This window comes from Lemur catta, chromosome 8, assembly GCF_020740605.2.
Source record: "Lemur catta isolate mLemCat1 chromosome 8, mLemCat1.pri, whole genome shotgun sequence".
In the NCBI taxonomy this organism is placed as follows: domain Eukaryota; kingdom Metazoa; phylum Chordata; class Mammalia; order Primates; family Lemuridae; genus Lemur; species Lemur catta.
Window position 1 is genome coordinate 806,904 of NC_059135.1, and position 22,413 is coordinate 829,316.

The 22,413-nt window shown below is 44.5% G+C and overlaps 2 protein-coding genes across 4 annotated transcripts in view; one reads left to right on the forward strand and one right to left on the reverse strand.

Moving 5' to 3' along the window:
• Window positions 1-12,239, reverse strand: part of SEPTIN2 (septin 2) — a 31,737-nt gene extending 19,498 nt beyond the window's left edge. The window contains exons 1-3 of one of the 2 annotated variants that reach the window (XM_045559889.1): window positions 11,942-12,239; window positions 3,593-3,622; window positions 2,348-2,468 (exon numbers count right to left, since the gene is read on the reverse strand). In XM_045559889.1, the coding sequence (XP_045415845.1) occupies window positions 2,348-2,468; window positions 3,593-3,601 (130 nt within the window). In that variant the 5' untranslated portion in view covers window positions 3,602-3,622; window positions 11,942-12,239. Of the gene's footprint in view, window positions 1-2,347; window positions 2,469-3,592; window positions 3,623-11,581; window positions 11,658-11,941 lie in introns of those variants that run through there. The other variant, XM_045559890.1, reaches the window with a different exon arrangement.
• LOC123643943 (high density lipoprotein binding protein) overlaps window positions 11,717-22,413 on the forward strand; it is a 70,521-nt gene continuing 59,824 nt past the window's right edge. The window contains exon 1 of one of the 2 annotated variants that reach the window (XM_045559884.1): window positions 11,717-11,982. The gene's annotated coding sequence lies outside the window, so the exon portion shown is untranslated. Of the gene's footprint in view, window positions 11,983-12,269; window positions 12,447-22,413 lie in introns of those variants that run through there. The other variant, XM_045559885.1, reaches the window with a different exon arrangement.

A 22,413-nucleotide genomic window follows, 5' to 3' on the forward strand; every position in this document is an offset into this window, starting at 1 on the left:
TTCTCTGTGGATATAATTATCCGTATATTAGGCTGCTTATAGTGTACTGAAGGTCACCGAAGGTTTATTCAATTTCTTGTTTTTTCCAGCTTTTCCTTTTTTGTGCTTCAGTCTGTTTACTTATTCTTTTCCAGACAGGGTGTCACTCTGTTGCCCAGGCTGGAATGCAGTCGTACGATCACATCTCACTGTAACGTCCAGTTTCTAGGCTCTAGTGATTCTCTGCCTTGGCCTCCCAAATAGCTAGGACTACAGGTATGTGCTACTGCACTCAGCTAATTTTTTTTTTTATTTTTTGTAGAGACAGGTCTGACTATGTTGTCCAGGCTAGCCTCAAACTCCTGGCCTCAAGTGATCTTCCTGCATCAGTTTCCGAAGTGCTGCTATTACAAGCATGAGCCACGGTGCCTGGCTTCTGTGCTTTTAGTTCAGATACCATCTTTTGTGCTTTTTCATCTGTACTGTATAATCTGCTGTTAGGCCTATCCTAAAAATTTTTCATTTCAGATGTTGTATTTTAATCTTTAGAAGCTCAACTTGATTTTTTTTTTGTATTTTCCATTTATCTCATTACATTCATGTTTTCCTTTCAGTATGGGAGCACACTTAAAATTGTAAGTTCTTGTTTGCCAATTCTATCACCTCTGGATCTGTTTCTATTATCTGATATTTCTGATTATGTACATTTTTTTGATTCTTAGACACCACACAATTTATTAGATGTTAGATATTATAAATGTTACACTGTAAATGCTTGGATTTTGATGTCTGTCTTTAATGAGTTATCACTCTGCCCTAGCAAGTAGTTAACTTACTTGCAAATGGACTTGATCCTTTCCAGGCTTGTTTTAAGCTCTGCCTGGGAGGCTTTAGAACAGCCTTTATTTCTAGTTGAGCCCTACTCCCACGCAAAAATTTTCTGGAATTTCTACTGAATGCCCTGGGTATTCAGTAAGATTTCTCTCATTTGCATGACCGAAACACGAACATCTCCTGAGCACATGAGCTCTCTGATCCTGAGCAGTCTTCAGTTGAGCTTACAGTCTCCCGGCGGTTATATTCCATCCAGCTTCATGGATTCTTACCCACCTGTATGTTGTTTGTTCAGCCAAGGTTTCAACGGGATCTCTAGTGAGTATTTCTGGAGTTCTTTCTCTCTTATGGAACTCAGCCCCACTATCACCAGCCCCAGTCATGTCAGCGTCCCTGAACTGTGATCTGTCACCTCAGCCCTGTGAGACTGCTGTGCTCCTGATTTACCTTCCCCCATGGCAGGGCAGGTAAATGGCAGAAAGCCAGAGTGACTTCATAGTCATATAATTTGCTTTCTTTCACTTAAGGATCAAAATCCTGCATTGCCTGTTGTCCAATGTCTTAAAGGAGCTGTTTCATGTATTTTGTCCAATCTTCTAGTTATTCACGTTAGGAGGGCTTGTCTTAGTCTATTTTGTGTTGCTATAACAGAAGACCACAGACTAGTTAATTAAAAAGGAAAATTAAATTTATTTCATACAGTTCTGGAGGCTGGGAAGTCCACCACTGAAATTCTAGGAGTTAGTAAATTTTTAAATGGTAATTAAACAAACACAATTCTAATTAAATACGACTGTATTAGTTATCTGCTAATATGTAACAATTACTGCAAAACTTAGAGACCTATAACATCCACAAACATTATCTTCCAGACTTTTTGGGTGAGGAATTTAGGAGTGTCTAAAAGTAGGTGGTTCTGGCTTGGGGTCTGTTATAAGGTTATAGTCAGTATGTCAGCTGGAATGGTAGTTATTCATCAGAAAGCTTAACTGGGGCTGGAGGATGTTCCTGAAATGGGTCGCTTAGGTAGCCAGTGGCAGGCTTTGGTCCTGGCCTGGGGGACTTTCCTATAAAGCTGCACGAGTGTCCTCTCAACATGGCAGCTGGCCTCCCCCAGAGTGACTAATTCAGGAGAATGGAAGGTGGGAGCCACAGTGTCTTTTATGACCTAGTCTTAGGAGTCTCACACTGCCATCTCCACAAGCCCTGCTGGTGACAGAGGTGAACTCTATTCAGTGTGGGAGGGTCTAGGAGGGTTGTGAATACCAGGAGGCAAGGGTCACTGGAGGCCAGCAGCCACAGAAACAGTAAAACCTTTTCATACATATAAATAAGGAAGTAATAGAAAAATTATAATTCTACTTCTGAGTAAAATTTTCTAAAAAATACATATATATTTTCAAATTCTCAAGTTATTTGATTCTGCCAATAAAGGAATTTTCCTCTTACTTTACAGGTCATGCTATTATACTCCACAGGTTGGGAAAAGGAGATACCTGTTTAATAAGTTTGAGAATATATATTAATTTCTTACCGACTACCATCAGTGTGAACTCAAAACCTTTTTTTACTGATTTTCGATGTACTTGATTGGGAAGATTTGCAAATCCGACATAGCCAGGAGTTTCTGGATTTACAAACTGGGTTGGTTGTTGCTAAAACAGGATTAAAATAAAAAAAAAGATTTAGTAGTAGTTGCTTTTAAGACACAGTAAGTTAGACACGTGACAAAAAGTATCAGTCACTCTCACAAATTAAAAAATATATACAGATAAATCAACAGTTCCAAAAAGTCTTACTTCTATCAGAAAACTGACAGTGCAGGTATAAAAATGATTTACATGAAACGTTAACAGTGGCTATTTCTGGCTGGGAGAAGAACGGCTAATTTTTATTTTCTTTATTGCTTATCAAGTGTTCCACACGAGTAGTTATATATAAAGCAAAAATCAATATGATTACACTGAGTAGTAAGGAACACCCACAGACTCAACAATAAAAGGCAAATAGAAATAATAATCTTGCAATTTTAACCATAAGTTCCACTTTTCTCAGCGTATGCCCTTTAGACGAATTTATCTCAGGGTCTGGATAACTGGCAAGGGCTGTTCCAAACCAATCTATCAAATCTGAGAGCCCCATCAATTCCATCCTAATAAATTAGTAGAATTTTAAATTATTATTTGCTCTGCTGGGAATGATCTAGGTGGATAAATGGACTGTTACTGATGTATTTAGAAAACAGAGGCCGGGCACGGTGGCTCACGCCTCTAATCCTAGCACTCTGGGAGGCCAAGGGCGGGAGGATCGCTCGAGGTCAGGAGTTCGAGACCAGCCTGAGCAAGAGCGAGACCCTGTCTCTACTAGAAATAGAAAGAAATTATACGGACAGCTAAAAACATATATAAAAATTAGCCGGGCATGGTGGCGCATGCCTGTAGTCCCAGCTACTCGGGAGGCTGAGGCAGGGGGATCGCTCGAGCCCAGGAGTCTGAGGTTGCTGTGAGCCAGGCTGATGCCATGGCACTCTAGCCCAGGCAACAGAGTGAGACTTTGTCTCAAAAAAAAAAAAAGAGAGAGAGAGAGAGAGAATGAGAATAGAAGCCTGAAAAAACAGAAAGCTCAAAGCTTTTAGGATGACAATTAGACCTCTTTGTCTTAATGAATCAAATACATTAGTTGTACTAAAAATAATGAATCATATAAATCTTGACTATAAACGGTCTGAAAACATAAAGCAGTTTCTCTTTATACTATATATGATGAAGTGTGATCTTACCTTAGACATCTTTTGTGAAGTTTCGTTTATCTGTTAAGAAAAAAACCACACACATATTTAACAGTATGACTTGACCTGTAAAAAGACTTATACATAGAAATCAATAGCTTCTGTTTCACTTAGCTTCTCAATTACCTCAAATAATTCCTCCGGAATAATGAAACAATCCTCTCTCATTATAAAGACACATTAGATTTTAAAAATTAGAAGTTGATGAAAGCAACTGATACACATACATACACATACACGTGAACATTCCATATTTTCACCAATATGCAAACATTTATTTTTCAATACTGATTACATGCCAGGCACTAGGGACACAATGGATGAAAAAGACAAACCTTCCTGACCTCTGCAATTATGGTAATTTCCCTTCTCTCAAACTTTTCAAGGAGGAAGGGATGCCCTTACCCAGGACACTATAACCTGAACACGTTTATCATCTGTTGGAGATTCCTGGAGCTACATGAGAATTAGAGTTTGACACTGGGCCACAGGGAGCAACGTGAACTACATTTATACATTTATAAGTAAAGGAAAAAGGACCGAAGGCATCTGAGTGTTTGAGAAGTGTGACAATGGTTTTAAAGATATGTAGGATTTTTATACAAATTTTATAAACCCTGAAGCTTTGGGAAACATGGAGTCTATTGGCCAACCTTCAGTAACAACATCAAAAGAGATGACTATAGTCAAACTTTATTCCCTCTGGAGATTAGAAACTTATTAGAAATCTTCTTACACTATCTTGTCTCCCTATTTTTCTCTCCAAACCTTAACATTTGTGAATACTGCATACCGTTCACTGCTGAATGTTTCCAACTACCTTGAAAGAAATGAGGGCCTCCCCAATCCCTCCCTTGATTAAGGAAGGTAAGACAGCAATGGGATTCACGAACCTTTAACTCTGCAGTATTGAATCTCATAGAACATTAAGGTTATAGTCCTGATTCTCCTCTTACTGGCCTTACCTACCTCGTTAACAGTACGAGTTCCCCCAGGAGAAAAAGCGAGATACAGAGAAAAATAAAAAAATATTAAAGAAGAAAGTGTTCCTGAGAAGAACAGACCAGAGTCTATACATTAACCAACTCTCTAGGATTGTGTAAGACAGTAGTAAATTAAGGTCATTTGACTAGAAAGAATACTCCAGGAAAACCCTAGTCATAGTCTAGAACTAAAAATATTAAACTACCTGAGCAAAACCTAAGAGTTGGGGGCAAGAGTGAAAGAAGAGAATTAAACCACCTAAAGGGAAAGGGAAAGGGTCTGATAGAGTACAGATAGTTTTGGCAGGAGAATGAGTTTGGCATCTTGTCTTCAAATAAGGAGATAAGAATCTGACTATGAAAGGTAATCATTAAAGAAAAATTACAGTTGAACTTCCAAATTAGGAAAAAAACATGGAACAGTAACTTGATAAAACCAGCAAAAATACGGAAAAGGAACAAGAGGAAACAAAATCAATAGTAACCCCAAAATCAAGGCACAAGGGATAAAATTTAAGAATATCAGTCATCAGAATGTGAAAGAAACAAAGTCTCCCCTTAAAAAAGGAGACAGGGCCCAGCCTGTTGGCTCACGCCTGTAATCCCAGCACGTTGGAAGGCCGAGGTGGGAGAATCCCTGGAGCCCAGAGTTAGAGAACAGGCTGGGCAACACAATGAGACCTTGTCTCTACAAAGACTTGAAAACTTAGCTGGGAACTGTGGCACACGCCTGTAGTCCCACCTACTTGGGAAGCCGAGGCAGGAGGATCACTTCAGCCCAGAGTTGGAGGTTTCAGTGAGCTATGATCACGCCACTGACCCCAGCCTGGGCAACAGAATAAGACCTTGTCTCTGAGGGGGAAAAAAAAAAAAAGAGATAGAGTAGGCTAACAACAAAACGACAACAAAAAAACCCAACCCAGCTCTTAGCTATGTAGAAGAATATGCTTAACACAAAGTAGCAAAGAAAGGCTGGAAAAAAAGGGACAGGATGAAAATACCACCTTGTGCAAACAGAGTAGGAGACATATTACTAAATCCAAGGCAGGATTTAAAGTAACAAGAACTAATCAGACGAACAAGGACATTAAGTGACAATGATAAAAGGAACAACTTATAAGGAAAATATAACATTCATAAGCCTGTATATTCAAATAATTACTGCAGATAAATACATAAGGCAGATAAATACCCAGGAAAAATACAAGCTAAACTTAATAAAAATACAATTCAAGTGGGAAACTTTAAATACCTCTCTTAGAACTGGACTGCATAAACATAATATGAGCAAAGGCAGAGAAGAACTGAGTATTACAACCAATAAATTTAACAGAGAACGCTGAATCAATAAAGAGAAGAATTTTTTTTTAATTTTTAAAAAGTCATATATCTACAAAAAAAAGTCTAAACAAATTTTCAAAGCGAGTTTTTTCCGTCAATGCTCTCAAATCACAATCTGTTTAAACTAGGAGGGAAAGAGATAAAAAATAACTTGAATTTGTCACATTCTTGGGTAAACCCCTAGATCAAGGAGAGTAACAAAAGCAAAACCACGAGCTAGCTCTAGAAAGCAATGGAAAGAAGAGAAGAGCAAAACTGATCGGACCCAGTGAAAGTTTATAAACTCAGACGAGAATTTGGGTTTTACATCTTTTAACTTTTTATTTAGAGAGGAGATCGTGCTCTGTTGCCCAGGATGGAGTATGGAGTATGCTACATGTAGTTTTCTGTGGCTGTGATAATACCTTCTTTTATACATTTGCTCTTTTCTCCTTAATTGGGCTTGTGAGGAATTTGTTTCAGAAAACCAGCTTTTGGCTTTACCCTCTTATTTTCTCCTAATTTCAGTTTTTCTTTATTTCTTCTTCCTGTTTTGAGTCATTTTGTTCATTTCCTAATATTGTTGAGTACCAATATTTTTTTTTTTGGCATCCTTTAATAAAAAATGCTTTGGGAGGCTGGGCAACATAGTGAGCCCCTGTCTCTACCAAAAATATTTTTAAAAAATTAGCCAGGTGCAGTGGTGCGTATCTGTAGTCCCAGCCACTTAGGAGGCTGAGGCAGGAGGATCGCTTGAGCCCAGGCGTTCAGCTGCAGTGAGCTATGATCACACCACTGCACTCCAGCCTGGGCAACAGAGTGAGACCCCCTCTCTAAATGAAAAAAATAGTAAAATCAAATTTTTTTTTTAAAATCCCCCAAACTGGAAAACCTTCCTAGAACACCACCACTAGGCAGTTGATTAAAGACACATCAACAAAAATGGACCAAGACCTGATGGGATTAGAGAAGAATCCCATCTAATCCTGAACAGAAAATGCCAGTGGCATCATCTGGGGGATGGCCATGCTGGACGCTCTGACTGGGGGGAGGGGGAGGGGCAATATATGTAGCCTAAGCATTTGTACCCCCATAATATGCACAAAAAAAGAAAAGAAAAGAAAATGCCAGTGTCATTTATCTATTCCAAGCTTCTACAGAAAAAGGGAAACACTCTGATTTGTTTTATCATGACAGCGGCTTTAATAAAAAACCCAAATGGAGATGTCAAAAGAAACAAAGAACTATGAATACCATAGGTCAATCTCACTTATAAATATAAACACAAAAATTCTCAATATTTGCTAGCAATTAGATTCCAGAAATGTACCAAAAGCATCTGTCAATATCAGCCATTTCAACAACGAATTGAAGGAAGAGGCCTCTCGTGCAGACGCTGATGAGGCGCACAACTTGGCAACTAACCCTGATGACACGCTAAGCGAGGAAACCGCATAAACATCATTCAGGGTATTTCTGAAAAGCAATGGCAAATTCCATTCTTTAAACAATGGAATGATCAATCTACTTATTTTTTTATTTTTTTTTTTGAGACAGAGTCTCACTCTGTTGCCCGGGCTAGAGTGCTGTGGCGTCAGCCTAGCTCACAGCAACCTCGAACTCCTGGGCTCGAGCAATCCTCCCGGGTAGCTGGGACTACAGGCATGCGCCACCATGTCCAGCTAATTTTTTCTATATATATATAAATTTTTAGCTGTCCGTATAATTTCTTTCTATTTCTAGTAGAGACGGGGTCTCGCTCTTGCTCAGGCTGGTCAATCCGCCTGCCTCGGCCTCCCAGAATGCTAGGATTACAGGCGTGAACCACCGCGCCCGGCCTAAACTACAATCAATAATTTTGCAGGAATATCCATTACCATAATTATTTTAAAACATTTATATGAAAAATTTCAAACATACAAAAGCAACTACAAAACCCCCACGAGACTCCCAGTATCCAGCAATTCAAGGCCAATGCCATTTCATCTATCCCCACACCTCCACCACTGCCCCTGGATTATTATGAAGCAAATAGCAGATGTAACATTTCATTTACGTATCAGTATGCATATCTAAAAATAAGGGCTCCTAAATAAGACAAATCATTATCCGTACCCAGTTCTTTAACGTAATCGAATATCCAATCAGTATTCACATTTTTCAACTTTCTTATTTTTTTCACTTGAATCAGGATCCAAATAAGATCTGGATATCCAAATTTCACCATCATTATTTTGTATTACCTTGGCGAGTTTAGTCAACACAGTGAAACAAGTAAATGAAAACAAGACAAACAAAAACTTTTCTGCTGGTAGGAATACACAGAAAACAAACACTTTGGTTAAAGAATTCTAGAATAAGATAATTTAGTAAGGTGATCGAATATAAGATAGATGTCAAATACATTCCTTTCTGTACTGGCAATGACTACCAAGGAATGGAAAGTGAGGGTGAAAATGCCATTCACAATAGTTTAAAAAAAAACCTCCAATCATGTAGGAACAAATTTAGGAGAGAGAGAACAGGTCCTACATCAATCAAATCATTCTTATTTTCTCCAAATTAGTACATTGTTTGGTCCAATTCTAGCTGAAATTCCTAATGGTGTGGCTTTTTTCTTAAAGTATTGGATAAAATGACATTCAAGTTCACACAGGAGGATAAATGCCTGATAGAAAGGAGTGGGCAGTTGCCTTATCAGCTACTACATGTATCTGATGCCAAACCCACAGTGTGACACAGGAATGTCATGGAGCACCTCTCCTGTACTGCCACAGAACCTTAGCCCCACTGACCCTTGGGCCACTCTGGCCACTGAAAGGACCCTGTGCCTGCTCTGACCACCTGCACGTGCACACCCTGAGAGTGCCACACTTTGCGCTGCCCACAGTCCCTTCCTCTGTTCAGTATGGCTGAGGGTACTCCACTGCAGGGAAAGGGACTTTCATTCTTCCCTATCAGTTTCTTCCCACCAAGACTTTATTTTGATGCGCAAATATAGGAAAATGAAGAAATCATTTGTCTTAAATTGACATTTCAACTGTGCTTGAATTTTACCAAGGTCCTCTTGCCATCTACTTAGTACTTGCCATATTCAGTTTTCCTCTGAAACATAATTTGGATCCACAATGATTTTCTCTTACTGTTAACTAATGCAAAATGATTGAGCCACTGGTTTTCGGTGAGAATGCCCTGATGCAGCAGCAGACTGACAAGCACTGTGATTAATTTAAACCTCAGTTACAGACCAGTTAGAACCCCCAAATCTCAAAAATGTGGTCAAATAAAAATTTTATTCCTTCAGATTATACTTATTCCAGATGTCAGAAATTGTTTGAAAGTTCTTTATTCTTGATCCACAGCTTCCTTCTTCCACACCAATTTTCCCAAAACAAAAGATGGGAGATGAAGAACAGATGGATAAAAGTGGATTTTTGGTAACATAAACTTATTTTGCTAGTGGTACTTCTATTAGTGGAATACTTATAAACGGGAATTATCACTTACTGGCATGTTATTCTTAAGTTTATATACATTATCCCAAATCCACAAAATGTCCCTGTAATGTAGGACCCTGAAGGTCCATGATCTCTTATCCAAGGTGTTAGAAGGTCTGGCATTCAGATTCTTTGGATGTGAGGAAGGTACAGACACTACACCACATAATACTTTCAACAGGGTCCCGGGCAGTACCGCCACAATCAAATGAACTTTAGCACAACATGACGTACATGACCATTAGCACAACAGTGGGATAAATACAGACTATGTACGTGGCCTCACCTTGATTCTGCTGCCAAATGAGTTTTGGTGTTGCCTTTCCACCAGAAAAAAACCCACAACTTTTTCTTTTACAGCAGTTTCTCTATTTTGGAATTGGGAATAAAAAGGGACCTGAATCACACTTAAGAATGATGACAGAGGGAAGCCCCACTCCCTTTCCCTAGGTTACCCTGCCAGTTCAATAGCCAGTCAGAATGCAAATGTGATCCGATCAAAAAGCTCTTGTTCTTTACCATAGGCTGTGGTACTGGTGAGAGAGATCAAGGTGGAAAACGGAAAAAAAATCAGGACTTTTACAGCTAAGAAGGAGATCAATGCCAAGATTACATGTCACAATACACATTTCCAGTTAGGTTGCTGGGTGGTGCAAAGAATCCCTTATTGAGAGCTAACAAAAATAATCAGTGAAAACAATGAGTCTCAAGTTAGAAGCAACAGGAAGACACCGTATTTTTCCTTATGATGGCAAGGCTACTTTGAAACATTAAACATACCTAGAAGTATTAGAATAATTTGAGTCATTCAAGAAATATTTTTTTTGATGCAGTGTCTCCCTGTCTCCCAGGATGGAGTGCAACGGCTCCACCATGGATCATCACTTGAACTCCTGTGCTCAAGCGATCCTCCCTCTTCAGCATCCCAAGTAGCTAGGACTACAGGCGTGTGCCACCACGCCCAGCTCATTTTCTATTTTTCATATAGACGGGTCCTGCTATGTTACCCAGCTGGTCTTCAATGCCTGGCCTCAAGCAATCCTCCCGCCTGGGCCTCTCAAAGTGCTGGGATTACAGGTGAGCCACCACATCTGGCCAAAAAATACCTGAGAGCCTACTATGTGCCGATCAGCAATCTAGGTAATAGGTAAGGGTGACACGATTAACGCATGCCCTGCCCTTCAGAGCACTAGCGGTTTAGTGGACAACTACTATCTAGAACATCAGGGGAACACGAAAACCAGCCTGGAGCAAATCTAATCACGGCTGAATCCCTAAGCGGGGAGCAGGGACTGGACAAGCGGAAGGCAGAGGGTGGGGGGTGACTACGTTCCGGACAGAAGGAAAGTCTGTGTGAAGGCCAAATGTGTACAAGACCACAGCAGTTTAAGCTAAAGGAAGCTCAGCGTGGTTGGGTCATGTGTTTGTGTGTGTACGGACAGACAGGGTTGGGGTGGTGTTGACAAGAAATGACGCCACAAAGATACAAAAAGGTTTAAAAAAAAAAAAGTAGTTGTCCGGGCCTGCGGGCTACCTCAGAGTTAGGGCTTTACCGAGACCACGGCGGCCCTGCTCAGAGGCCTGCCCACGGTCCCCCACCCCGGGCTTTCCGCCCTTCTCCCCGCCGGTGCAGCCCTTTGTCCCCGCTCCCGCGGAAGGCGCGCCGCGGACAGCGCCTCGTCGCTCTGCCCCCTCATCCGCCGCGGCCAGCGCAGGAGCTCGGGCAGGCCGGGAGGCGGCGCGTCCTCCACACCCCGGACGAAATGGCACCGTTACAGAGACAAGATGGCCACACGCCCACCAGTGCGCGACGGACCCGGACCCGCATGGTCCCTCCACGCCCGCCCAGACTTCCCCGACCTCGACGGCACTCTACGCCCCCGGCCCGGTACTCAGGCTGTGGTGCGGTTCCCACAGGGTCAGCACGGGGTCCCCGGAGCCCCGGTCCCGCGTCCGCGCCCGGCCCCGCCCGCTCCCACGGAGGCGTCCACGGTGGGGAGAGCCCGGGCCTGGCCACCCCTCCCCCGCCCCGCCCGCGCGCCCCCTGGAGCTGGCCGACCACCGCCCGAGGGGACAGGGCGAGCTGGGCGTCCCCCGCACCTCCTCGGGAGGGTCAGCCCACGGCTCGCGCCTCCGCGGCGGCGGAAACCGCCGGCCGGAACCACCGGGGAGACACTCACCCGCCGACCAGCCCGAGAACTCCGAGAACTGGCGCCGACTGACCCCGCCGCGGACCCGCCCAGCGCCGGCGGTCGCCTGGCGCCCCGCCCCGCGCGCACACGGATTGCGTCATTGAGCCGCCCCGCCCCTTTGCCAACTCCTTCCTGGCCCAGGGCGTCCCGGCCTTTCTCCCCGCCCCCATGCGGCCGGCCTCCGAGTGCGCAGGCCCAGACTCGGCCGCGTTGTTCGCCTCTGCGCAGGCGCTGTGCCCCTCCCACGGCGGTTGGCCATATAGAGGCTGGGGGTGGGGGGGAGGTCAAGCGTAGCCTCGTCTCCTTTACCAAGATGGCGGCTTGTCCCTGTTTCGCCACAGTTCCTACCTTATGAGCCTGGTTTTCTTACGCTAATAAGAGTGGAACAGGTAATGAGAATCTCCGCCTTGTGGTGGGTAACTAGAGTAGGGGGAAGGGCGCTTCTTTAGAAGGAGCTAGGTGAGCACGGAGGACAAGAGGCGGTCGGGGGAGGGCTGGCGGTAGCATGAGTGAGGAGCGATCCCGCGGAGGGGTAGCCTTCGCCTCCGCTCCTCTCCTCCAGGAAGATGGCTGCAGCACCGAGCCGGGGGCGCCGGAGCGGGGCCGGGCGGGGGGCGGCCCGTCGTCGCGCGGAGCTGGTCTACCTTCCGGCCGCCGTCGTCTCGATGGTACGGAACCTACCTAGGATTGGCTGCGCGCGGGTCACGTGGGGCGCGGGCCCCTGCGCAGACCATCGAGTTGGGCGTCCCGCCCGGGGACGTGGCCCTTCTGCGCGCGAGCTAGGGGCCCGCCGCCCCGCGGGGGAGGGCGGAGCCGGCGCGGCCCCTAGCTTCCTCCCGGTGCGGGTCCCGAGGTGAGACCTGGGGAGCGCTCCGCGGGCCGGCTCGCAGCGACGTGGCTCGGGGACGGGAGGGGGCTGCGGCCGGCCCGGGACGGGTGCGCGCGGCCCCGGCCTGGGGCGCCCCTTTATCCCTCCCGCGTGGCCTGGAAGCCCAGCCCCTGTCCGAGACTCACGTCCAGGCCCGGCGCAAATACCCCTCGTACAGGAAGCTTTCCAAGATTACCCCGGCTGAAAGGAAACACTTCTTGGGTCCCAAAGGGGTGACCAGCATGGTGTTGGGAACCTGAGCTGTTCTGACACCATGACATGTTGCGAGGGCGTTTTCGTGGGTAGCTCCCCAGCACAGTGTTGGGTGCTCCGGGTTCGCTGCTGCGTATCCACTCCCATTGGACTTGGGAAATGAGGGGTCAGACTTCACATGGTGTTGGGATACCATGTAAAACCAGAGGAGAAATCAGCTTGAGTTTCGCTTATTAAACGGTGTTTATGGTCAAATGAAACATCTGGAGGGATGTGATGAGTCGTAATGTTTAGTAACAACGGTGCTCTGCCCTTCAGTTTCGAGTTTTATATTCAGAGCTACCCCAAGCCATCAGGCAATGACTTCACATTTTTTTGGTGTCTGCTTAGGGATAATCTGTCACTTTCTTAGCAGGCAACTTTCTTAAAACCTTATTAAGATTGCGTAAATCACAAGATTTTTTTATGAGGCTGCTGGTAGTGCCACACTACATAGTAAGCTTAAGGTTCATTTGTGGAAGCAAACCTGGGACACTAAAACATTGGATGAAACCTAGTGCTTTGGTTTATATTTTGATCATTTCGAATGCTGTATGCTGTAAGTACCTCCAGGCTACACTCATTAAGTGCATTTGATATTAAGATACTCGGAAGCAGTGTTTTAAAGTAGTTGAAAAGGCATTTGGTTAAGAATGGCTTCCATTATTTGAATTCCCGTATCTCTGTGTCTGAGACATCACCCATCAGTCAACCTATACTGAGAGTTTTAGACTTGGAGAAAATGGAGTGTACTTTCTCTAGTCTCAGGGACAGCATTTGAAAGCCAGTTAAGTAATTCACAATGAGGATTAAACTTTCCTGTTACTACTGTTAGTTCTAATATGTGCTAAGCACTGTTTAAGGGCTTACCTCATCTTACCTTGGGTCAAATTGATGTCACTCAGGTGAAAGTGCAGTGATGTAAGGAGAGCACCTGTAGGATGCAGTTGTCCCTCCGTGCCTCCTTGCTGAGGTGGATACCCGGGCCAGTGCCCTCTCCAGTGGGCAAGCTGACTTCTCAGAGGACTTACGGGAGAATTTCTTCTTGAATCATTATTTTTCCTTTGGCTTTCTTGTCTTGGTCTTCCAATTGTCTGACTTTCAGGCACACTTCTTCAGCAGTTCAATTCAAAACTTATTTACTGGAAATTGTTGTGTACTGTTAAGGGTTCTGTGGGTGCAAAGGTAAAGCAGCTTGTGGTCTAGTGTGGGAGATGCACTTGTGAAAGAGTAATTACTCTGTGGTATGGTAAGTGCAGTAACAAATACATACAAGGTGTGGGCATAGGAAACGGGAGGCAGTGATTATTTGCTGGAAAGTCTTCATAAAGAATGTGGTCCTTGGCCGGCACAGTGGCTCAGGCCTGTAATCCCAGCACTTTGGGAGGTCCAGTCGGGAGGATCACTTGAGCTCAGGAGTTCAAGACCAGCCTGAGCAAGAGTGAGACTTCATCTCTACTAAAAATAGAAAAAATTAGCTGGATGTGGTGGTGCGTATCTGTAGTCCCAGCTACTCAGGAGGCTGAGGCAGGAGGATCACTTGAGCCCAGGAGGTTACGGTTGCTGAGGCCATGGCACTCTAGCCCAGGTGACAGAGCAGGACTCTGTCTCAAAAAAAAAAGAATGTGGTACTTGAACTGGGGGTTAGAGGTGAATAAGAGTTTTTCCAGGTGGAGTTGACTCTAGCTCAGGTGACAGAGCAGGACTCTGTCTCAAATAAACGAATGTGGTACTTAACTGGGGTTTAGAGGTGAATAAGAGTTGTTCCAGGTGGAGTTGACAGGATAGGATGTTCTAGACAGGAAGACTAGGAAAGAGGAGGAATGACATTTATATTTGGTGGCATGTATGGGCAACTGCTGCGCATTTGGTATATTGCTGACATCGCGAATGTCAGAGGGCTTAGCTGAGACCGTGCGGTGAAAGGCTTCATGCCCTTCAGTCAGTCCTAAGACGCTCGGACTTGGATGGGATTTCAGATGATACACTGTGTCCACTGGGATGACTTGCGATGTTTCACGGCTCAGATAGATTCTCCATTTACCGAAAGGGCTTGGGTGGAGAGCGTGCTTTTTGGAGTAACAAGTGCTGTTTCTCTTTGGCCTGGCCCTTCAGTGTGCATCCATCCCACGGGCAAGTGGTCATAGGAAAGCTTTTCCCTTTTCTGTTAAGCAATAATCAAGCTCTGGAGGAAGGATAGCACACAGCTGAGCTTTCAGTTGCCAAGTTATGGTGGCACAAAGTCAAAGATGCATCTAAAGGCTTTTGACAAAGTAGAAAAGCAGCCAGAGAACCCCAACCAGTGTAATGCATCAGAATGCTTTTCCCTTAACTTGTAAAAACCACAACATTTAGCATTTTGAAAACAAGAAGATGATGAAAAGAAATTCTTGTCACGTGTGTAACATTTTAAAAATTGATAACATTATTTTGGGTTAAAGCAAGGTTTCTTGTCTATTTTTATTTTTTTAATTTTTGTATTTCTAGAATCAGAGACGTTTTAGAAGTGAAATTCCTGGTAGGCTGTAGTCTTAGCAGGCATGCTGAAGTTCCTCGAATACCTTTAAAGGTGCACCAGACTTGTGCTGTGTTCTGAGACATGTCTGGGCATGGTGTCACTGTGTGAGTCACCTCGCTGATGCTTGCTGTTAACTTGGTAGCAAAGCACTGGCCGTGCATGTTCTCCCTGCTGCTTTTTATTGGCATTCATATGAATTTTAAAATTAAAATTAATTTTATTTCAAATCAAGGTTAGAACTTCATGTAATTTAAAGGGTCTAATTCTAGAAAAGCTTGTAAGGAAAAAGTGCTGGTGTCCTTTCCTGGCCATGTTTCTTCCCTGCAGAGGGTCGGCTTTAGCCTCAGTTGATTCCCTGGGTCTTTACTTCCAGCCCCGAAGAGCACGTTGGCACGGCTTGCTTGTGCGTATCCCTGCACCCTGTTGCGTGTGTTCTCTTCACTGGACGCTGAGAGTCAATAGGAAGGTTCTTTCACCCACTGCCATCTCTGTGCATATGCATGGCTGCTTGAAGTAGGTATATCCGTAATTTGGTTAGTTCAGTATTTATTGTTTATATTATGACTACACAGTGCCATTGACAGCTGAGCTAAATGGTGTACTAGGATTACTTTTCTGGATAACTTTTTGTTTTCTCTGAGGTTAATACGTGTCTTGTTTTTATTTCGTTGCTGTTTGCCTAGTTTTCTATATATTTATCACTAAAATTCAACCCCAAATTCTGTACCAATTGTCTAAATCTCTTGTCAAGAAATTCAGTCCCTTCCCTCTGATGAAATCTGGCACTCTTCATTTCATCTTGAGTAAGTCTCTTCCACAGAGCCGACCCGGTGCAGCCTGGACTGTGCCCGCAGTCCTGCAGGTCTCACCAGTCCCTCTTGTGTTGGGCCCACAGTTTTCTGGAACCCATGTCCTCCTCTTTCTGGTTTTACTATGGTTGTGATGGAGCATACCCTTCACTGCTAGTTGCCTGAGAAAAAGTGCGTGGGAGATAAAGTTTTGAGAACCTGTGTGTCTGCACGTGCTTTATTCTGCCCTCACACGTGAGTGAAAGTTTGGGTGTCATTTTGCTCCTCTGCCTTCCAGCTTCCAATGCTGAAGGCTGAAGCCTTTCTGGTTCTTCTTTTTATTTATTGATACATAATATTTGTACGTGACTGTGTTTTCCTCAATGAAAGCTTGAGGGCTCGTCTTTCTGTGAAATTCAAAGCAGCCAGAACAGACCTTTGGAGTCTATTTTCATCCAATGTCCTGCCTACTCTTTGGTCCCCTTTTCTTGGAAACTTGTTTTCGTCAATGTTGGGCATTTTTCTTGATTTTTTTACTTTGATTTCTTCCCATTCGTTTTTTCTCTCTAGACCTCTACTGTTGCACGTTGTGGATTGGCCCTCTTAATTTTCTTAGGTCTTCCATTTTCTTTTTTTTTTCCAAAGGTTTTTTTTATTGCAAATTGGCAAATTATAGTTGTACATATTTATGGGGTGATGTTACGATTTGTGAAAACAGTGTGGTATAGTAAAATCAAGCTAATTAACACATCCATCACCTCAAATAGTTATTTTTTGTGGTGAACAAGTGTATTTAAGATTTACTTTCTTAATGGTTTTGAAATGTACGATACCTTATTTAGTACATTCACCAAGCTGTGCCGTATTGTCTTATTGAACTGAAGCTTTGTACCCTTCTTCTGGCCCCACTCTTGAGTTTTTCTCTATTTCAAACAGCTTTCTCTTGTTCTCTCTATTCCTGTTTTATGACCTCCTATTTTTTGTTCCATGGATGTAATAACTCCTCTTATCTTTCCATAGAAAAAACTCCAGCCTTCGGCCAGGGCAGGCAAGGGACAGCTGCTTGGCGGTGCAGAGTTGTGGGGTGAATCTGGAGGTCTTCCTGCTGCTTACCTTTTGCACCATTTCTGTTTCTAACCCATTTCTCCAGTCCGTTCCGAGTGCTGCTCGCCTTTCCTGTCGCTGATGTAGGACTCGGCCCATTTGGGTCTGTTTCCAGTTTCTGGCCTCTCACCTCCATTCATGTTCTTTGTTTATGTGGTTTGTGTCTTTAAAAAATAATTATTTACTATCATTTTAGTGGTGCTTTAGGAAGGTAGGAAACTAAATGTATTAATTTGACAACTGCCACATGCTAGACATTGTTCTGGGAGGTGGGGTACAATGAGGAATAAAACAGTTCTGTTGTGCTTGTACGGCTAGTTGGGGAGGCCTTGCTATGGCCTTGGAGTGACAGCTGGTTCAGACCTGCCCTGAGCGAGCAAGCCATGGACAGCTCTCTGGGAAAGAGCATTCTGAAGGTAATGAACAGGCAGTGCGAGAGTGTGGAGCAGGGGTGTGTTTAGCACGTTGGAGGGATGGGGTGCCAGCTTCTAGAAGACCAGCGTGGAGCAGAGTGAGGGGGGTGCCAAGGAGGAGGCGGGGCTCCTAGCAGTCGGCTCTCCAGGCCCTCAGTGCCGCCTTTGGATAGTTGTGGCAGGGGACTGAGCCCCGATGGGACAGATCACCAGTGAGGTGACCATGGGCCAGACCACCCAAGCGTTTTCCTTTTTCCCCGTCTACTGGGGAAGGCGGCCACTGAGGCCAAGACTGGAGTTCGAGCAGAGCCAGGGTTCTGGCCTTGTGGTTGGCTCCCGAGTTTGTGCCTTCACCTTCTGCCTCACTGCCCTGCCTGACCCTGCCAGCCTCAGTCTACCCTCTACCCAGAAGTCTGTGCACCCCCTAAAACTTAGTGTGTACTTTGTTACTCTTCTGCAACCAAAATTACCTTCTGGAGAGCCCTTCCCTTAAAGTGGGGTAGTTAATATGTGTGACTAAAGTAGAATTTGGTGGGCTTAGGTATCTTAGATCATCAGCCTACATTGTCGTCTACTGTGTCAATGATGGAGGCAAAAGATGTCCTCTTTCATTGTATTTTCTCATCAGTTTTGCAAGGGTGCCCTTTAGCAATTATCTTTAGCTTACAACTTGAGTTTCACTTAAATTCGTAGTTCTTTCTGTTCATTCCTACTGTTCTATTGCCCAGCTGTGGATTTTGCTTTGTCTTAAAAATTTGTGCTGAGGGCGGGCACGGTGGCTCATGCCTGTAATCCTAGCACTCTGGGAGGCTGAGGCGGAAGGATCGCCTGAGATCTGGAGTTCAAGACCAGCATGAGCAAGAGTGAGACTCCATCTCTACAAAAAGATAGAAAAATTAGCTGGGATTGGTGGTGCTCACCGGTAGTCCCAGCTGCTCAGGAGGCTGAGGCAGGAGGATCCTTTGAGCCCAGGAGCTGTGATCATGCCACTGCACTCTAGCTGGGGTGACAGAGTGAGACTCTGTCTCCCAAAAAAAAAAAAAAAAAAAATATATATATATATATATATATATATGTGCTCAAACACTCTGATAGAAAGGTGAACAGAGGTTGTCAATAGTTCAGTCTTCACAGTCGAGAAAGTCAGACAGCCACGAGCTAAACCAGATTTCATTTCTCACTGATGATCGGGGAATTGCCATTGAAGTCATATTTCCCCCATGTCAGACTGGGAGGAAACAAACATGACCATTCTAGTTGTTGTCAGGGGTGAGGAGGATGGGTACACTGTAACCAGACATTATGAGTGTAAATAGTTAAGTTTTTGGAAGGATAATGTTACCTTGACAATACCTATCGGTACATTCCCTGTAATATAACTCTGTTCCTAGGAATTCGCCCTGTGGAGGTGGCCCACGTGAGCAGAGGATATTGTTTTCAGCGTTGTTTATAATTGCAAAATTTTAAAAAAGCAGTTAATTCAAGGACTCATCAGTGGAGGATTTATTATGTTCACTCCATTCAACGTGCAGTAAATTTTATGTAAAACTTAGAAGGGTGGCCATGATGTCTTTTTAAATGGAAATAGGTATAGCAAGTGGTGATAGAGTGCATATAATGAGATCCTATTTTTATCTAAACCATGTATTAATATATGCACAAAAAGGATCTGGCAAAGATAAAATCATACTTTTGGAGATATTTCTTAGGGAAGAGTCATGGGGGATTGCCAATTTTTACTTTTTTTGTTGAAGTGTATTTTACAATATTTTGAAGCTGAAAATTTCATTCATTGGTAGACCATCACTACAGCAAGCTTGCTGTGGTATTAACATATTAATACCACCAGTATGAATTTAGCCCCCACCCATCCCATTCTAGACTCCGCCACGGGTGAAGGATCCTCTCAGGAGGCTTAGCTGTATCCCGAAAGCCCCGGTGCTGTGGCAGCAGGCCTCTTCTGGGACAAGGAGTGGCAGAGAGACTGATGCAGAAGCCAGAAGTTAGCAGGCAGCAGTGAGCAATCACTATGAATTTTTTTCCAAATAAGCATTTTCGTAATACCCTCTCGGGTTTGCCTTTTATTTCAATGTCCTGATATTGATAGTCTCAGATGTTCCTGGAGGGTTTGGGATGTTTATCCAGGTGAGGATGGTAGTTTTTGATTGGACGCAGGTTGGGAGACCTGCGCTTCAGTTTCGACCTATTTGTAATCAGCCTTGTGACTTTGGGTGCTTCTTGGTCTGTATCACTTTAGCTCTTTTTTTTTTTTTTTTTTTTAAGTTAAAGAGGCCGAACCTTTGAGTGGTTTTGATGTTTTTGTTTTGTTTTTAAACAGCTCTGATAGCCCAGAACCCTTGGTCAACTCAGTTTATCAGAAATTTAGCTTTCAAATTTGGAAGGATAACACTTGGAGCCGACAGTCACTCATATAACATCTGATTTTGTGATCCATTTCAAGAATGCACAAGTGATACAAAAGACTCACCTATTAAAACTTTATTCGTTGCTTCCTGTATGCCAGTCATCATGCCCGTTATTTCCAGCAGTGGTTCTCAGCGGGGAGGACTTGCAGATGTCTGGCAGTGTCTGGGGGTGTTCTGGGTTGTGTGGCTCACGGTGCCGTGGCATCTAGTAATTGAGGCCAGCGACGCTCGGCACCCTGCGGTATGCAGTGCAGCCCCCACAGCACGGAGTTTTCTCATTCACGATGTCGGCAATGCTGAGGTTGAAAAGCCCTCTTTTAGAGGGTCAGTCCTTAAGGGCTCTAGGGTGTAGCTGTCACAGGCCCCATTTTTTGGTTGGGGAGAGTAGAGCCTGGTGGGTGAAGCCTCTTGCAGGAGTGGCTGAGTTGGGGCTGTGCTGCCGGCCGGCTGGCGTCCACATGGGTGATAATAGTGATAGAAGATCCACACTCTTGTTTGCTCTGTGCCAGGTTTGGGTTAAGTACTCTCTGCACATAAGCTCAGTCCTCACAAGTAACATGAGGTGGGTATTGATACCAACTCCTTTCTGCAGGAAAGGAGGCAGGCCCAGAGTAGTCAAGGTTTGTAATTATTTTTTCTTTATCTTGGACCTCGCTTTTAGAAGTTAACACGTTTAAACATTCAGCCTTGGTGGATTTACCTAGTGTTTGAGTATCTGTGAGCTTCTCTAAAGCTCGGAATCAAAAAGGTGGTATCGTGTCCACACAACTCTTTTTAGTCCAGGAGTGAGGCCAGCTAGGCCTTTGCAGTGACCCTAGAATTTTGAATATCTCTGATTGACTCAGTCAGCATTTATTTTTCACCAAATATTAAATACACATTGATAAGCAGGTTTTGAGTAAGAAGTGAACAAATTGAAGTCCCAGTCCTAAAGCCATTCATGCATTTAGGGCCCATTTCCGCAGTGACCTGCCTGTTAGCACTGGGACCAAGTCCATCTACAGCTGCCTTTGGGGGATCGGTTTTCCAGTCTGGACTCATGCTGGGTTGGTGTTTGCATCATCCTGTCAGCAGTCCGGCTCTAAAGCCTGCAGCCACCTCCCTGACCTCATCTGATGAATACACAAGTCTCCTCGAGTAGCTCCCCTCTTTGTTTTGCTGCTTTCGCCCCCAGTCTGGGTTGCAGGATGAGCCACTGCTAGGGTATTGCTGCACTGATGATGCTTTTACTTGTTTTGGACCCCGGGGCTTAGCAGAGTAGCCTGATGTGGCAGGTGCCCCGTACGTGTTTTCGGGAGATGAACAGATAGGGGGATGGTGTTGATGGCTCAAAATGTTCTGAACTCTTGTCCTTTACTGACTTTTTGGTGAATAATAACACGCTACCAGAATCCAGACTAGGTTTTTAGGCTCTAAGGGACGTGCTCCATGTAGAAATAATTCCTTTCTGGAGGCTGGTTCTGTACATGTTGTTCTTGTGTTCTTGGGCCACTGTTGGGTTTGTGGCCTCTGTGTGTGGCTTAGGGGAACAACTTTGTCCAGAGGTTTGGACACACTGTCTTCTCACCTATGACACTGGCCTCTGCACACAGTGCAGGCTGACTTTTCTGTCACAGCTAGTTTGGCTGGACCAGGTGCTGCCTGTGGTTTCTTTCTCGAGGGGAGAATGACTTCAACCAGGTGCGGTCAGTGTGCATCATTATCTGCAGAAACTGTTCTAAATCCCTTTCTAGGGAAATTCTGTGGCGTGAACTTGGTGGTTTTGCAGCGTTAGGCCTGCCCCACACTTGGCCTGGCAGCTGCAGTTGAGTTAATGGGAATTGGCAGGGCACTGTCAGCAGAGACTCTCTTACCTAGGATCAGGCACACAAGGACAAGGTGGCTGGGCCCACCTGCTCTGTGGTCTCCTTCAGACCTCTGGGCGTGTGTGTTCGCGGGGGAGGGAGAGCAGTCTTCCCGTGGGTACCCTGCTGGCGACTCCCTGCATAGCAACTGCCTCCTGCTGATCAGACTTACAGGTGGAGGCTCTGGAGAGAGCTGCACTTCTGGAGAGGTTGCCACGACAGACAGCCCCAGGGGAAATGGGGCGAGTGGAGGAAAAGGCTCTTATCCCGAAAGGACTAGACCTGTGGAACAAACAGAGCTAAGGAGGAAAAGAGAAAGCAACAAGTATAGTGTTTGGAGAAATAATTTTTGAAAGGGGGTTGTTTGGCACTCTTCCCATTTTTGACTTTGACGTTGAGGTGAGTGTCTTGCTGAGAAGTGGTTCTTCCCCTCAAGGCTCCCTGTTTTCAGTGTAAAATTTGTGATTTCTGACTCCTTGTTATCTAGAATAGGGAACTTTTCCTTTAAAAATTAAAAAAAAAAAAAAAAAAAGGAAAGAATGGCCCTGTGTGATCTTTCTGCCTGTCTTCTGTGACTAGTTGACAGTTAGGGACCTTGTTACTTGAT